At 46.9% G+C, this 13,377-nt stretch overlaps 1 protein-coding gene across 3 annotated transcripts in view; it reads right to left on the bottom strand.

The window, feature by feature from the left end:
• Positions 1 to 13,377, bottom strand: part of SIK3 (SIK family kinase 3) — a 739,490-nt gene that overhangs the window by 122,464 nt on the left and 603,649 nt on the right. For all 3 annotated transcript variants that reach the window (XM_078681850.1, XM_078681849.1, XM_078681848.1), the window contains exon 15: positions 6,053 to 6,196. In XM_078681850.1, the coding sequence (XP_078537976.1) occupies positions 6,053 to 6,196 (144 nt within the window). The remainder of the gene's footprint in view (positions 1 to 6,052; positions 6,197 to 13,377) is intronic.

The following is a 13,377-nucleotide window of genomic DNA, read 5'->3' as shown; positions in this document are numbered from 1 at the left end:
ATAAATCTCTTCGACGTCCCCTACCTCGTCGACGTATTGAAGGTCTTGACCCGCGACTCCGTCGTCGTCCTCCGGATCCGCCTCGACCTCCGTTTCGGGTGGGGAGATTTGGAGAAGATGACCCTGTTCAACTTCTTCCTGGTCGCCGAAGATGTTTTCTGGATCGGGGGCCGCTTGTCTGGCCTCCAGGCGCACCGCGCGCCGAAGCTTTAGAGTCTTTTTCGACCTGAATTGAGCGCAAGCCTTACACTTGCCGTCGTCATGGTCCGGTGAAAGGCATTTGTTACAGACCGGGTGGAGGTCTATATGTGGGTACTTGGACGCACAGAGCGGACAGTACTTAAACGGACTCCGCTCCATGCTGTAAAGTTGTCGTCGTGTCGCGATGAGAAGGCCTCGATGTTCGAAGAGTGTAGACTCCGTTGAATCCGACTTCAAGAGTTGGAAGAACCCGAGACCGTGCGCGAACAATACCGACGCTACAAAATACAAGGCCTTTTGGCCTGAAAAAGTTAGTTTTTCTCGGTTCCGACAGAGAAGTCGGGACCACATCCGAACCCAATGGCGGAAAAAAACAATCTGGGGATGGAGCCGATGCCCATGCGCACTGTAGTCCAGGGGAGGAGCCACCTATCTCAGGATACTTCGAAGACTCTTCCAGGACAACAATGTGCGATCATCCGGACCCAACACTAGGCGGCGATCTAATGCTAAGATATGAATTTAGCAGCCCACATGCCTCGAACCAGATTTTACAGACTTTCACCTCATGCCTTGGATAAAGGCAATAAATAGTCTTTATGTAGATCATCTACATGGACCCTCTTCTTCCCACAGGTCTTGCAAGGGCAGAAGAGGCCTTTCTTCTCTGACATTTTCTTCAGAATAGCTGTATAGAAGAGAAAACTGAGTAGCACTCAGGGAGACTCGACGTGCGTTTAAAATTTGAGGAGAACTTGCCTCTGCTGGGAGTGGTCTAGAGGGTGCTAGCAGCTTATTGGCTGGAACGAACTTTTGGTCCTTTTTGAAAAAGGACATAGATGGGCTACTAAGATATGGCATTTGGCCTTTTTAGCCTATTACTTATGGCACTGTTTTTGTATTTTACTGTGGGACTCCCTTCTAGACGACTGGGAATGATTCAGGCATGTGAATCTATGAAAGATACCCCCACACTTTTCTTCTTTAGAGGAATGTGGTAGTCCTCTGGAAGGTCTAATTCCCTCTTTTTTGGTAGAGTGGCCTGTATATGCCCTGTATCAGGGTGAATCACCAACTTTTTTTATTTCTGATCCGAAACAGAGTGATCGGACCGAGGCTCTTTCGACGGAGTGTCTTTATCCTTGGTTGCCTGTTTCGGCACCGAAGGTTTCGGCTCCGAGCCTTTCGGCGCCGGTGGTGCCGGCTTGTACTTGTGTTTCGGTGCCAAAGATGATGGGGTGGCACCGAGATGGGGTCGGTTCCAGCCTGAACCGGAAGGCTTTTCTTTATGTTTCGGAGTCTGGCCCAAAAGCGTCTGAGACTTTTTGTTGGTGTCGACCTTGGCCAAAAGGCAGAGGAGGGACCGGAGCGTTTGTCTTAGGTTGTTGGGGGGGGTAAAGGGTTGTCTTTACTCACGGTACGCTGACCCGGAGTAACCTGCTCCTCTTCTTCGATGTCCAAGTCGTCTTCAGACACAGAGAAATGTTCTTCTTCTTCGGCTCCTTAGGCATGATATTCGGAGTCTGACTCTTTGCCGAAGATGTCCGGTGCGGAGTCGCTTTCCTGTTGCATCTCGTGACATCGAGCCCGGCGATCACGAAGAGACTTTTTCGATCGGAATGATCAACACGCGTCACAGTCTTTCTCGTCGTGTTCCGGGAACAGACAGAGGTTGCACACTACGTGCAAGTCGGAGCGTGGAAATTTAGCACAACACCCGGGACATAACTTGAAGGGAATCCGTTCCATCGACTGCTAGAGCGGTCAGCGCGGGTAGGCCCGACGGCCTTCCACAAGTTTTCCGATCGAAGATTTTACTGTTGAGACGATACCCGACAAATAGGGAATGGCGGTCGGTAACAATACCGTCAAGGGTATGGATTGCGCGTCGAAGGGGTCCAAGAAACGGTGCTGAAGGAGAGCGCTGCAATACAAATCTGAACCCGATGGCAGAAAAAAACAATGTAAGGATGGAGTCGATGCCCATGCGCACTATCACCGAAAGGAGGAGTCACCTACCTCGTGACAGGAAAGACTTCTTTGACCAAAAACAAAGTGTAAACATCCGGACCCAACACTAGATGGCGATCTATGCATAAGCATATGATCAACAGCTCATATGCTTCGAACATAGTTTTCCAGTCAAATACTTGCTTTTATGAACATAGGGAGCATTTATATACCAAACCCAAAGTAAAATATAGAATTTGCAAACAATCCACACAGTCCCCTGAGGTCAGGGCTCTAGTGTTATTGGAGGAGGGTTTCTGAGTCCCATTCCCCTCTTGCTAGTGGTAGTGATTGTTCCCCTTTCACTATAGCTGACAGTCAGGTTAAATCCCACCAGTCGCCTGAGCCAGAAATTTCCTACTCTGACTAGTAAGTCAAAAATGTTCCAGTGTCGAAGCACTATATGGAAAGTTCCTCCAGGGACATCTGGCCCATAAATCTGTCTTACCCACACCAGAAGACCTGCACAACCAGAGTTGACCAGCCCAGTCCTTTCATGGGAGCTGAAGCTGCAGTGGCTGTCTACAGTTAGCTCCTCACACAAGGCCCTTCAGTGACATAAATCTAGTGTCCTTGAGATACTCACACGCGGTCCTGCAGAGGCAGCAGTCGGCGGTGTCCTCTGATGCTCGTAAGTTTCCTTGGATCTTCCCCACAGAGAGGGAGGTGGGAAGGTGGAATGTGGCGCTCCTGCTCTCATTCGGGGCTTGGGCCCGGCATGGGTCTCCACGGCGGCCTTTTCCTCTCGACCAGGCCACGCAACCTTGCCTTCTCCCGGTGGCCCCAACCTTGTATACAGTGTCACTGTCTTCACTCTGTACACAGGCTACGGCCGAGCTGCACAGCAGAAATTTTCAAGTAGCCTCTTCCTGGCATACAGAGCAGCTGACTTCACTCCACATAAGTGCTAAGGCTTGATTTGCGCAGCAGTAATCTTCACAGCGGCCCCTCCTTACATAAGAGGTTGTCAACTTCACTATGCACATGGGATACACCCGATAGGCATGCCAGTACTTTTCATAGCTCACTTCACAGTGGCCGTCCTCTGGTATAAGGGTGTCACAAACAGTAACCTGAACACTGGTCACAACTCGAACATTGCAACAGCCGTCTCCTCGCACCTCACTACAGGGATCTAACCACCAGACTCCCCAAATGGACCTCGCTCTCTCCAACCTTCTCTCCCTCACAAGGCTCACTGGTCTAGGCAAGCAGGCGGGCACTAGTGCTCCAGGGGCAAGTGGATCTTAAATTATCTGGGTGATGTCCCCTCACCCAGTTGAGAGACTGGCAGGCCTGGGGCCCCAGTCCTGGTCACGGTCAGAAGTATCTTCCTTGCACACCCAGACTGGCTGTTCGACAGTTGACAATTTTGGGGGTCTTGAGCTCCCTTTCTTATAGCTCATTTCCAGACACTAAATGTGATTTATAGTCTGAGTCTTTGAAGTTTATGTTGGGGGTCTGCATCCTTTTCAAGTGCCCTCTCCTCTACCCTGCCTCCAAAAAGCAGCCTGTCACAGGTCTTTCTCCAGTGTGCGTCCCACCCAGTTCACAGAACTACAGCAATCACAAATCTGTCTGGGGGATTCCAATACCTCCTCGTTCCCCTCCAGTTAATCCCGGGTCTCCCAAAGTGGAATCCGGAATCTTCCATGTATAGTACCATTCACAAGCACACATACACCCAGCACATGCATCTAACATACATGCATTGTCCAGCTCTACATCTTCCATGTATTGCTCCATTCACAGGCATACATAAATCCAGCACATGTATATGACACATTCGCACTGCTCAGTACTGCATCATCCCTGAACTGTACCGTTCACTGGGACATATACACCCAGTACATGTATACAACATACACATTCTGCGCAGCACCACCCACCAATCCAATGTAGACCAAGGATGAGTTCAGCACACAGCAGCGGAACTTTAAATGAGTGAGCCTATAGGCTTCACTCCATTGACACAGGTAAAAAGAATTCATTGGGGATCGCGGGGAGTAAATATCAGCATACTAATAAAAATGTGAGCCACAAAAGTAAATTGTTAATATAGTATTACTGTATCTTCTTAGTACTGTACGCAAACATCATCACAAATAATATGTCAAGTGGTGTGCTCCAATTTAAAGCAATATCAATCACAAATCACAATTATGCTCTTTTGATAATAATGAATCATTGTTGCGCTTTTGAGACCAAACATAACATTCAAGTAACAGAATTTAATAGCTGAACACAGCATAATGGAATTAGCATGGGTAACTGTAGCTTGATGACTAGGTGGTTTATGTGGGAACAGGCTATCATCCTTGACAACATTGCTGCAGTTATTTATCTGCAATTATTTTATGGGGTCCTAAATGTCTGCTGTATCCCAGAACGTCTTGTTGGGCGAAAAAGGCTGTTGTGAATGGGATACAACACAATGAGAACCCAAGATGCAATGGTTTCTGTGCAAATTTCACTATTAGCTTTCAAATCCTGCTTAATTTGGGAGCTCTTGCTTCTTATTCATTTCATGGACTGAGTTTGCCCTAAGAAGTGGGGATTCTGAGAAATACTGGTTAGCTACTTCAGTGCTATGGCTACTTTTGGTGCTATCCTAAACTTTTAAATTCTGTTACTTGAATGTTATGCTTGATGTCAAAAACTCATCAATGAATAATTTTTCTCAAAACAGCATAATTGTGATTTGTGATTGATATTGCTTCAAATTGGAGCACACCACTTGACATGAGATTATTTGCGATAATGATGTTTGCGTACATTAATAAGAAAATACAGCAATACAATAATTTACTTTTGTGGCTCACATTTTTTTATTAGTATGCTGATATTTACTCCCTGTGATCCCCAATAAATTATATGTAATGTTTGTCAGCTGAGTAAACTGACATTTGTGGGTGAGAGTGAGGGGCACTTCTCAGTTTACCCACCCCCTATATGAACACAGGTAAAAAGGCCCATTCACTCCTACTGACCACACCACAGTATGCGGTCACCACAGCTCCCGTGCTGCTTAACCCCTGGCAAAAACAGTAGCCTTTCACCTCTCTGAGGGTGGCACTTTGGACACCCCTCCTGGTCTAAACCACTGCAGTCCGTGAGACAGGCCTGTCATGGCACACATGCATGATCCGTGTTTTCGCATGACAACAAAAATCAGCATCGGAGATCCAGACGTCATTACAGTTGGGGCACTCAAGGCAGGGGAACACGTCCATCACCATGCCAGGGACTTTTCTGTCCCAACACTTTTAAAAATATCTTCAGTCAATGGACACCCTGGCCATATATGTCCTCAAAACATCAGTGCTAGGAAAGAGGCGTCCTGGCAAGAAAAGTTTCGAAGTGAGAGATCCTCTATATAAGTCAGGCCTCGGTACATACTCATTGGGACAGCCGCCTTACAAGCCCCCAGACCAGGATATCGATGAAGAATGAAACTTAAATGTAATGCCCTGACAGAATGTGTTTGGGACAAGGAGTGGGGGAGGAGAGGCTTAAGTGTAATCTTACCACAAAGACCACGGGAAGAAGTAAACACAAGCAACAGCATCACGGCGGAATGGAGAAATGCAGCAAAATAATTTATGAAGTCCCTGGGCAAAAAGTAGTTGATAGTACAAAATAAATCAATATACACCCAGAGACTTTGTCGAGTGTGTTTGAGAGCAGAGCGAAAACAAGCAAACTAGATGGGTTGAGTAGTCTCTGTTGTAACAGCTTAGCATTCTACCTTTACGTATCCCACTTGGCAGGTACACATTATCCCAAGCAAAGCACCTTAAAAGTTCAACTCGGGGTGAAGGTGGACACTACTGTTACTCACCGGTGAGGGTCAGGCACCAGGTGTGGGGCCCATGTTCGTGAGCGGAAAGACTGCATTCCTAGTTGTCGCTGCAAGTCTGTTGGGATTTCTGCCGTGGGGTTGGTCATAGCCAGAGTATGCCGCTTGGTACGGTTTGTTAAATATCTGCAATGAGAAGAATCGACAATTAGACCACATGGGGGATTTACAAGCCATGGCAAAGTCAGCAGCAAACAAACAGCATCCTCCTCATCAAAAAGGATATCATAGCCATGGAAAAAGTTTATGCCTTGAATTGCTTTGTTCACTAAACTTCAATGATCAAGTAGCAACACCTAAGACACATCTCTACTGGCTCAAGAAAGGGAGAGAGTCCATTCATATACAGTGTTCTTCTGCATGCTGTGCTACCCTGTGCACCACTAGGAGCTCAAAGGCTTTCTTACTTTTTCAACATATCTTGAAAAAAGATACTTTTGTACATTTTTTTAATTTTAATTTTAATGCGAATTTGTTTTAATTTGCAGTGTGCCAACTTTCACCATGTGTGGAAATCCGAATTTAAAGACTACTTTTAAATTAATTACAACAGTTCCACATATGAACCCCTTTCAGAGGGCCACGGGACACGCAGGGGCTACTGGGCCCAATCGTGGTGCCTGAAGCCTTATACTCCTGATGACCCGGGCTCGACCTACTAAGGATCCAGAACAACTGGGGCACGTACCCCTTCTGCACTTCACTCTCAGTGGTAGCTGTGGTCGAGCAGTCAAGGCTGGCTCACTCATTGAGTGTAGATACAGGTCAGTGAACACTACCCATAACTCAAAGTTCACACGTACGAACAATAAAACACTGTCCAGTCAATAGCTTGCTTTTATATAAGCATAAGAAGTATTTAATTTCTAAGAGTACACATGCAAAGGTATATGACATTCGGAAGCAACAACACATTCCCCCTTGAGGTAGGGGCTCTAGTTGTTGTCAGGCAAATCCCTGCCTTAGTCTCCTTTGTTTAACGTCCTTGGGGTTATTGCCCATTCACTGATTGTTCCATTCAGGGAATGCGCACTATTAAGCCATACTCAAGACTTCCCCTTTGACGCTTCAGGATTTTAGTTATAAGTGTCTATGGTGCCATAGCACTGCTAGCAGTAAATCACCATAGGCCCAACTAGCCCAGTTCATCATGCCTGACCCGCTCTCACAGCAAGGAAGAGTTCGCCAGAGCAGCGAGTGCCCTCGGCTCAGCACTTGCGAGTCATGCTCATTTTAGAGAATTCAGGTTGCCTGCAGCCCATGCGGCAGCACCAGCCGGTGCAGGCTCTCTCTCTCCTTAGTGGCGCTTCAGGAGTCCTTCTCTGTTGGAGCAGCTCCCAGCTCATGAAGACGCAGTAAGCTGGCTTTACCCAGCAAATGGGGGAATCCTTTCTTTGCTCCTCACTGGAGGCAAGTGAGGGTTTGAGGTTGTCTATTGCTTCTTTGGCAGCCCTCCCATCAGTCAGGTGCAGCTCCCTTGCAGTGTGGGTCCAACCCAATGAACGTAGCCACAGTCAATCCTTCAGGGAACAACTGGAATCCTTAGGCACTGTTAGAAATAGGATTTTTGGTCTACTAGGGCATGTGCCAGTCGGGCAGGAACCACCACTCTAGTCAGGATAAGGAAGTTACCCTCCTAAAATAACCCCTGCTCACCCCCTTGGTAGCTTGGCACGAGCAGTCAGGCTTATCTTAGAGGCAGTGTGTAAGGCATTTGCACATAACCAACAGTAATACAGTTTAAGCACTACAAAAGGACACCACACCAGTTTATAAAAATACCCGTTATTTTTCTACTTAAGACAAGAACAAAAGAATAAATAAACACAGTACAGTACTTAAAAATCTTTGGTTATCAAAATATGCTTGAAAAATACTTCTTGATGTCAATAGCTTCATCCGAGGCTATCACGGCATCGTGAGCAAACAAATCTAAACAGTTCTGGCTGACCACAGGGTTGTGGGCCAGCTACGGTGTGGTGCGGGATGAGGGCGGTGCGTTGTCTAACTTTACGACCGGTGCCCTCAAACCACGGTGCAAGCAGCGGCGTAGATTTCTGCGTGGAGCGTCGTCGTCGGGGATACCAAGGCGTCGTCGTGAAGCGAGGCGGTGCAGAGTGCGATGCCCACAGGTCGCGATGCGAGTAGCGGCGTCAGCAGGCGTTGTCGGTGAGACGAGGGTCGCGGTGCGGCGTTGCCCTATGCGGTGCCTTCAGGACACGGAGTCGGCAGTGGCGTCATAGGCGTAGTTGGGTTGCTTTTCTTCTGTCGCAGCACAAAACACACAGTCCTCAGTGCTGAGGGCAAAAGAGCTTGAAGTCTTTGCTGTTCCTGAGACTTCTTGAACAGGGGGGCAAGCTCTACCTCAAGCCCTTGGACAAACTCACAAAGGAGATTGCAGAAAGTTCAGTCCAGTCCTTTCACTGCCCAAGACAGAAGCAGCCAGCCAGGCCAACACAACAAAGCACACAGCAAAGTGGTAGTTCCTCCTCACAGCTTCTCCGGCTCTTCTTCTTGGCAGTCTTCTTGGTCCAAAAGAGTTCTAAAGTTCAGGGGTCTGGGCCCCAATATTTATATCTCAAAATCCTTTGATCTCTTAGGCAGAGAGTGTCTGTGCCCAGTCAGAACCAGTTCTGTCTTCTCTGGTGTGACTTCCTGGCAGGAGGTGGATACGGCATTGTCAGAGGCAGCCCAGTCCCTTTGAGGTGCAAGGAAATCTCCTCCCCTTTCCCCAATTGCAGCCCACGCCTATTCAGCCCTTTCCTGACCCACCTAGACCTGGAGCCACTCCTGCTCCCCAGCCTTCTGTCATCCAAAACCCAGACAGGCAATCCACATTCCAGCAGAGGCACACGGGATGACTGAGCAAGAAAACACCTACTTTCTAAAAGTGGTATTTTCAAACACAGAATGTAAAAATCACCTTCACGAAAAGATGCATATTTAGATTCTGAGTTCAGGCATACTAAACTTTTTTTCCTACCTAAATCCCCGGGCTAGTTATGTTTATAAGATGTTATAAACAAACTCCCCATTCAGTACTATGAGGAACAGGTAACCTTGCAATGGCGAAAAACAGAATTGGCTGTAATTCGCTATCAGGACATGCCACATACACCAGGGCATGTATTACCTTTCACATACACGGCACCTGGCCCACAGGGGTACCTTGGGCCTACCTTAGAGGTGGCTGACATGTAAGAAAAGGGCAGGTGAGGGACTGGCAAGTGGGTGCGCTGGCCAAGTCAACATGGCAGTTACAAACTGCGCGCAGACTCCGCAATGGTGGGTCTGAGTTACCTTTTCAGGGCTACTCATGTGGTTGGCACAATCAGTGCTGCAGGCCCACTAGTAGCATTTGATTCAGAGGCCCTGGCACACTCAGTACACTTTACTAGGGACTAACAAGTAAATCAAATATCTAATCATGGAAACACCAATCCATAACACAATTTACCACAGGAGCACTTGCACTTTACCACTGATCAGCAGTGAGAAAGTGCGCAGACACACTACACCAGCAAAAACAGAGCCAAACCTAGGAGGTCAGAAAGCAAAAACTCAGGGAAACACATCAAAAGATGCTACGTTTAACAGGCACATTAATACAGGCAGCCCCTGCTGGCATATGGGGTTTCCATGGTACTTTGAAAACACGGTGCCGACTTTCTTGGTGCAAATGCCCATGCTGACACTGTCACTGGTTCCAGCGATTTAGAAGTGTTAACTTTACTGTACCTCTCTGGCATATGGGGTTACTGCAGAACGGGTTTGCACGAATTTGCCCAGGCTTGTCTGGCGCTTCACGCTCGGCTCAGTTTCCAGTGGCACTCTCCTGACATAAGGAAGTCGAGTATGCAACAACCATATTGGTGCACATTGTCACACCTTGCTCAGAGAATCCTCCTGCAGGTCTCACCACTGCATTTTGCTCTGTCCAACGTTTTCCTCTTCCTCACGCTGGTATTGGCAAGCAGGCAGGTGCTGGTACTTCAGGCTCCAAGGCAGGTGAACTTGGTGCCCTGGGTGAAGTGACCTCACCCAGCAGGAAAACTAGCAGGCTTTTGACCTCAGTCGTGGTCACAGGCAGACGCCTTGCACAGCATCTCCTTCTCACACAGCCTGCCATGCTGCTTGACAGATGACAAAGTTTGGGTCTCAACCTCCCCTACTTATAAACCAACTCCAGTCACCAAAATGTAATTTATGATCAGAGTCTTTGAAGTTTTATGTTGGGGTTCTGCTACTTTTGAAGTGGAGACTTCTCCTTCCCTTCTTCCTTCATGAAAGACTGTCATAGCAGGCAAGACTCTAAAGCCAATTGTCCCATAACACAATTCATGGGATGACATGAGTACACACCGGAAGTCAGACACAGTGATATGAGCATCAAAAGGTTAATCGCTGACCCTACCTCAACTCTTTATGATTCCCTTATCAGCCCCATCTACTTTACTGAGATGTGGACTTCCCAAAATGAAACCCAGGGTCCTACATGTAATATACCATTGCAGGAACAGTTACTAAGTGTACATTCACAGCACACTTACTGTTCAGCACCAGTGCCTCTATGCATTTCACCCTTACATGTCCACATGAATTCAGCACACACAGTCTGTGCGCACTGTTTAGCACTGAAAGTTTGCTATATTTAAGCAGGGTGTGCTATTTAGAAACACACAGACACTGCCAGCACACACACTCACCATGTGGGTATTGCATAACACTTCACCCTTCATGCAATGTACTTCATGCAAGCATGCATACTCCCAGCACATGCTCTCATTGTGCAGGCATACATACACTCAGCTTATGTACTAATCACACGTACTACACAGTACTACGCTGTCACTGAACTATACCCTTCCCAGGCACACATACAACCAGTGCAGAGTGACTACTGCACTATTCAGCACTCCACATCTACCCGATGTATGCCAAGGGTGAGTTAAGTACACAGCAGCGGAACTTTAAAAATGTGAGTGAGTCTGTAGACCTTACTCCAATGACACAGGGTAAAACGTTCTTGTTCACATTCATTACTACTGATATCTACACGGTAGGCTGACACCACTGTGCTCATGCTGCTTAACTCCAGGAGAAGACTGTAGCCTTCCACCGCTATGAGAGTAGCGTTTTGGGTGACCCTCCTGGCCCAAAAAGACCGCAATACAGGAGACAGGCCAATGCCGTGGAACACACGCATGATCTGTGTTCCCGTATGACAGAAACAATCAGCATTAGCGATCTAGACAACAGTACAGTTTGACACTCCAATCAGGGGTACACGTCTTTCACCATGCAGAGGACTTGTCCATCCCAACAACTACCAAAATCCACTTGGTTGATCGGTACAGTTTTTTGCATCAATGCAGAGATTACTCTTCATCAGAGAACTCTCTCAGTCAGTTGCGTTGATCCTATACATGCATCTTTTGAGAGAATTAATAAACCAGCATAAGACTTCACAATCTTCGACTCAAATGAACATTGCAGTCAATAAATTGCACAGAAGAATGTTTACTCAAAATGTGTGGAAAAACCCACAAAGCTTTGAGCTCACACCTATGTACAAAGTAACATTTGTGTAGGAGCGCAGGGTATATGGATAGAGTGCTTACACACAAACTTTGGCCTGTGGTCTCCACAGCACGCAAATGCTATAGCAGAACTTAAACCATGAGCAATAGCGTTACAAACCTACTGGCAGCAGAACTAATTAACAGGATGTGTTTGCTTAAAAGGACCACCAGTTATGCATTCATGAAGGAAGAAGACACAAGAAGCACTGGCCCTGCTCCATCAGCACGAAGAAGAAATGTTAGGTGGACTCGAACCACAAAGGCAGAAAGAGCAATAGGCCAAGTGGTGAAATAGGCCCTGCACATAAACCATAACAATGCAGACACTGAAGCTGGTCCTACAATGCACCAGTGTAAAGAGGAAAATCCAGAGCAAGGATTTAAGAGGGATGGAAAATCTCCAAAACACCCATGACCAAGGGGGATTCACAACAACAAGCGGTGATTAATTAAAGATGGGGCTAGAGAAGATGAGATTGGGAACCTAATACATATTCGGTCACTTTCGGATCTGGCAGGTCCTGAAGCAGGCTGTAAAGACAACTCCACGGAGAAGAAGTGGGACAAACATTGAAGATCACGACTAGGGAAACAGTTCACCACAATGCAAAAGATTTACAAAGGATCCTTGCAGAAATCTGCCATTGTAGTACCATCCAATGAGGGATGGCAGGCATGGAATGGTCCCCTGGATGTTTGCTGTAGAAATGTGCCACATCTGTAAGATACGGGTCAAGAAAGCAACTTGAAAAGTCTCAGGGTGTAGTTCACTGGAGATCTCTAAAAAAACTACAAAATGCCATAAGGGTTGAATATCCCCATTTAATGTCGATGTCTGCTTGATCGACGTGTCTGAACATGCAGTCCTTGTCCTTCAACCCTTCCCAGCAGTCACTTAACCCAAGCAAAGGGAGGTCCGTCAACAGCTGCCATTGGCACTACTATTTGTCTACGGGGGCGAGATGTGCAATGTGTGTGAATGAATCACATGGGAACAAACAAAGGAGGAGCACAAACAGATCGGTCATTGTAACTGCAATCTGGCAGTGGCAACAAGTAGGAGCATTGTCCAGTATTTCCTATTCTTTAACATGCTGTTCTCTGGCGGCTGCAGAAAAAGAGGTGTCTTCCAAGCACCAACACCAGGTTCACATGAAACCAACATGCCTCAGGATCGGCTACAACAGAACGAAGGCTCCTGAGCAGACAAATTCAACTTTCACTGCTGCCTAGAAGCTTAATTGGCCAGTGGCAGATTCACCTATGGTGTTCGTGTCTGGCCACTGCTTCTATCACCCTTTGCTAATTCGCTTTAATAGAGGGTGTGTTACTTTCGCAGTCAAACAAAACAACGTCATTTCTTCAATTTGTAGTCCAGCATCCAAACGTGCCGAATGTTAGCTTAGAAACAATTTCCTGCTAACACTGAGACCCCAGAAACCAGAAGGGCTGTGCATGACTGAGGATTCCCTTATCAGAAATATCACTTCCTGATGACTGTCCAATATGGCATTTCTACATTGATTTAAATTATGCTACTGGCAGATACGTCGCTTTTGCCTTTATGTTAAGAATCGAAATTTTCGAACCAACAGCCGAAGTTCAGCTTGATTCCAAAGTGAAAGAATTCTTAGAATAAGTGACAGTAACTTGCTCAAATAACAACTGGAAGAATGAATGCTACAAAATTGTCTAACAGCGACACTCGGTGGACGCATGGAGAGC

Source organism: Lissotriton helveticus, chromosome 3_1, assembly GCF_964261635.1.
Source record: "Lissotriton helveticus chromosome 3_1, aLisHel1.1, whole genome shotgun sequence".
Lineage (NCBI taxonomy): Eukaryota > Metazoa > Chordata > Amphibia > Caudata > Salamandridae > Lissotriton > Lissotriton helveticus.
The sequence above is the reverse complement of the archived record's forward strand: the minus strand, read 5'-3'. Positions and strand labels throughout refer to the sequence as shown.